Source organism: Myotis davidii, unplaced genomic scaffold (assembly GCF_000327345.1).
Source record: "Myotis davidii unplaced genomic scaffold, ASM32734v1 scaffold147, whole genome shotgun sequence".
Lineage (NCBI taxonomy): Eukaryota > Metazoa > Chordata > Mammalia > Chiroptera > Vespertilionidae > Myotis > Myotis davidii.
Window position 1 is genome coordinate 10,386,168 of NW_006383010.1, and position 4,574 is coordinate 10,390,741.

Sequence of the window (4,574 nt, forward strand, 5' to 3'; positions counted from 1 at the left end):
AGGTTCAACCCAGGAACCAGGAGGGCATGGTTGGATTCCTTGTCAGGGCACATGCCTGGGTTTCTGGCTCAATTCCTAATAGGGGGCATGCAGGAGGCAGCCAATCAATTATTCTCTCTCATCATTGATGTCCTTTCCTCTCTCTCTCTAAAAATCAATAAAGACATATTTTTTTGTAAAAAAAAATTGGGGCCCTCAGTTGACCAAAGGAAGTCCAATCTCAGCAAATAAATTCCTTTCCAGGGTTCACCTCAAACGAATGTTAATTCTCTGGGTCCACAGTATTAATATTTTTTCTGGGTATGCAGAGTATGTGAGGTGCTCCTGTCAGCAAATCACTGGCTCTCTTTTTTTTAATTAAATCTTTATTGTTGAAAGTATTGCATATGTCCCTCCCCCCACTGACCTCTTCTAGCCCACCCCACCCCAGCTCTTCACCCCCTTATTGGCTGTGTCCATAGGTTATCATATATGCATACAAATTCTTTGGTTGATCACTTTCCACCCACCCTCCCCTGTCTTCCCTCTGGCTCTTACTATTTATAAAATTTGGACCCTCGGCCTGGTCGGTGTTGCTCAGTGATTGAGCTTCAACCCAGGAACCAGGAGGTCATGGTTGGATTCCTTGTCAGGGCACATGCCTGGGTTTCTGGCTCAATTCCTAATAGGGGGCATGCAGGAGGCAGCCAATCAATTATTCTCTCTCATCATTGATGTCCTTTCCTCTCTCTCTCTAAAAATCAATAAAGACATATTTAAAAAAAATAAATATGAGTATATTAAAATGAGGAGCAATGGTGTTTTGAGGTATAACATCAAAAGTTAGGAGCAAAATGAAACAATGAAATTTAATGGGCTTCAAATAAAGAAAACAGAGTAATATATTTTATTGATTTTCTACAGAGAGGAAGGGAGAGGGATAGAGAGTTAGAAACATCGATGAGAGAGAAACATTGATCAGCTGCCTCCTGCACACCCCCTACTGGGGATATGCCTGCAACCAAGGCACATGCCCCTGACTGGAACCGAACCTGGGACCCTTCAGGCTGACACTCTATCCACTGAGCCAAACCGGCTATGGCCACAGTGTTAATATTTAATGGCTAGAACAGCATCAATTTTTTATTGACATTCATCTACTTGATAGAGCTGTTTACATTCTAACTGTAGGGGTTCAGAATGAGTCACCCCAACATGTGTCACTCTGGCACACAGATTATTTCAAGCTGAAAACTATTAAAACTCAGACAGCTCAGGAAAAACTTTTGATCTTCCTGCTGTAGGCAGTTAGACAAATAGGAGCAGAGCAAGGATGCTGGGCCAGGTACAGAAGGTCACGGGGTGGAAAGCTCCGTTTGACTAGCAACAGACAATCAATTGTAGGGTGAGACCTTGCCTCCAGGGTGACTTTTCCTCCCCTATCACTGGTCACGTGGTTTGGACCCCCTGACCTTTCCTCCCTATGCCTCTGTATTTCTGCTCCAGGCCAAGATAAGCAATAAAATCAGCCATGGCTGACATTAAGACCAGCTGCATTGAATAATGACCCACTGCCCTGGTGCAGGCCAATCAGTCAGTGTGATAAGGAGAACGGTGAGCCAAGGTGTTTTCCCCGGGGTTGTGTCTTGTGACGCTGAAGAATGACCTACGAGGACTGTGCTGCGCTGCATATCTGGAGCTTTGGCCAGATGGGTCATGCTGTACTCTCTGTCCTAGAACATAAAGATAGGAAGGTACTGACATCAGGCCAGGCCTTGAGATATGGTCTCATGGCCCCTTCCCAGCACACAGGCCTTCTTTCTCAGAAGGCCCAGAAGTCTCATTCCAAAGGACTGGAAACAAAGGACTGGGAAAAGTATAAATAAAGAGAGTTTCCTCCATATGGGGGACCCAGAATTTGAAAGATACATTTTTCTCTGGGCCTCCACAGAATTTAATAATAAAATGTAACTCTTGTAGTCTGCGCTGCAGTTCAGCCTCTGCTTCCAGGAAGAGAGCTATCATCACAGATGACTATATCCTATATAATAAAAGCCTAATATGCTAAGTGTCTGGTCATCCAGTAGACAGTTCAACCAATCAAAGTATAATATGCTAATGATATGCTAAGGCCACTCAACTGCTCCCTATGATGTGCACTGACCACCAGGGGGCAGAAGCTCTGACCAGTAGGTTAGCTTGCTGCTGGGGTCCGGCAGATCAGAACTGAGCAAGATGGGCTGGACATGCCCTGGAGCCCTCCCACGGTCCCGCCAACCTCCCACATCCCTCTCTGGCCCGATTGTGCACTGGTGGGGTCCCTCAGCCTGGCCTGTGCCCTCTCCCAATCTGGGACCCCTCACAGGATGTCAGAGAGCCAGTTTTGGCCCAATCCCGCAGGCCAGGCCGAGGGACCCCACTGGTGCGTGAATTCGTGCACCAGGCCTCTAGTTTTAATATAAACTAGATGTAATTGACAGGAGGAACCTAGCAAAGTGTCTTCTTTGTGACCCACCGTTTCAAGATGGCTCAATATCATAAACAATAACTCTTTTCATCTCCCTGTGAATTGCCTTATTTCTCCCTCCTTACCTCTGAGTGGCATATATATCTCATTTTGCTTTATGTCTTTGAAATTTTCATACTTATGTAAATTTCCCATGTGCATTTATTAAAGCTTGATTCTTGCCCAGCCAGCGTGGCTCAGTGGTTGAACGCTGACCTATGAACCAGGAGGTCACGGTTCGGTTCCTGGTCAGGGCAAATGCCTGGGTTGCAGGCTTGATCCCCAGTGTAGGGTGTGCAGAAGTTATCTGATCAATGAATCGCTCTCATCATTGATGTTTCTATCTCTCCCTCTCTCTTCCACTCTAAAGTCAATAAAAATATATTTTAAAAAATATTTGAGTTGCAAATCTGCAGATATGTTGACCACAGAAACAGTGTTGTCACGCTAAAGATAACATCTTAACTTCAATTGTGTTTCAACCACAGGCCTATGAAAGCTAACCAACCCTGCTGATCACATATTCCCAAGCCAGACAGAACCGTGCCCTGCTTGACATGTACAGTGATCAACTACTCCCTACCCTGGCCCCAACCAATCAATTGAGACTACACTACAACTCCTTTAGTCACCATGATGAATGATTTCCCCCTATATAACCCATCCTCAGGAAGCCATCGGGAAGCCAGGTTTTTGAGCACTATTTTACTTATTAGTTGAGGAAATGGCTTGGAGCCCTTACTTTCTTGGCTGCAAACTCCTGTTCCTCTTTGATTGGTCTTTGATGCATGTAGGCAAACAGACTCCTTTGGTCTGGTAACACCAGCCAGAAAAACTAAGAGAGAAAGAGAAAAGTTTCCCCATCCCCAACATAAACAATACATATGTTTGCCATAGGACTCAATACAACTATTTTTTATTTTGTTCTTTTGGTTTTTAAAATAAAGCCTCTAATTATTATGATGCAGCCTGAACTGGTTCTCATGAGAAAAAATTTATTTTGCACACCAATAAAATATACTCTATTGCCTCAGAAATACTAGTTAAAGCTATAAAAATGAATGGCTTCACTTTTCAAAGAAAGAGCTTTGTTCACACATCTATTGCTTTTTTAAAAATTCCTTTGTTGTTTCAGTAAATTTATGACATCTCATAAACAGACACTAAGGGGGTCTCTCTCTTTTTTTTCTTTTCCCTTTCTTTGCCAGGCTAATTCTGAAAGGGAGTGGGTAAAAGGAGATCATTGTACTTTCCCTGGTCCCTGCCCTAAGCGTGGAGGGTCCTTCTCGAACACTCTTCCATACAGGGCCATGACTAAGATAGGCAAAGGGGCTCCACTTCTGCTCTGCAATCGTCCATCTCTTGAAACCTGATCAAAGAAAGCAAAGGATTAATCCCCAGGCAGAGCTTGGTTTCCAGCCCACGTGCCTTTCTGACAACACTCTAAAAGCAGCATAAAATAGCAAAGTCATGCAGGATTCGGTGTCAGAAGACACACGTTTCAGATCCAGAGGTCTAATAGCAAAGGAACCTTGGGTGAAAATGTAGCAAATAAATCTATTGTACAGGAGTTAAATAAGATAATGTATAAAGAAGAGTTCTTTTAACTCATGAAACACTATAGAAAGTATTAATTATTACTATCATTATTACAACTTCTCAAAAGGACACACCCACAAAGTAAGTTGTGAAATTGGAGGCAAAGAAATGTAGACTTGGAGAAGTCTGGAGCTAACTCCCTCTCTGCAGGCTCAAGATCAACCATCCCACATAGGGGGGAAAAAAAAAAAAGAGAGAGAGAGAGACAGAGAGAGAGAGAGAGAGAGAGAGAGAGAGAGAGAGAGAGAGAGAGAGAGAGAGAGAGAGAGAGAGAGAGAGAGAGAGAGAGAGAGAGAGAGAGAGAGAGAGAGAGAGAGAGAGAGAGAGAGAGAGAGAGAGAGAGAGAGAGAGAGAGAGAGAGAGAGAGAGAGAGAGAGAGAGAGAGAGAGAAAGGAAGGAGGGAAGGAAGGAAGGAAGGAAGAAAGAAAGAAAGAAAGAAAGAAAGTAAGTTGTGGGCGCCTTATTTAATGGACCTTCTACACCATGCAAA

At 43.8% G+C, this 4,574-nt stretch overlaps 1 protein-coding gene across 1 annotated transcript in view; it reads right to left on the minus strand.

The window, feature by feature from the left end:
* Positions 1-3,666: 3,666 nt before the first annotated feature.
* Positions 3,667-4,574, minus strand: part of LOC102772945 (vascular non-inflammatory molecule 3-like) — a 9,848-nt gene continuing 8,940 nt past the window's right edge. The window contains exon 7 of the mRNA XM_015557794.1: positions 3,667-3,854. Coding sequence (XP_015413280.1) covers positions 3,726-3,854 — 129 coding nt within the window. The 3' untranslated portion in view covers positions 3,667-3,725. The remainder of the gene's footprint in view (positions 3,855-4,574) is intronic.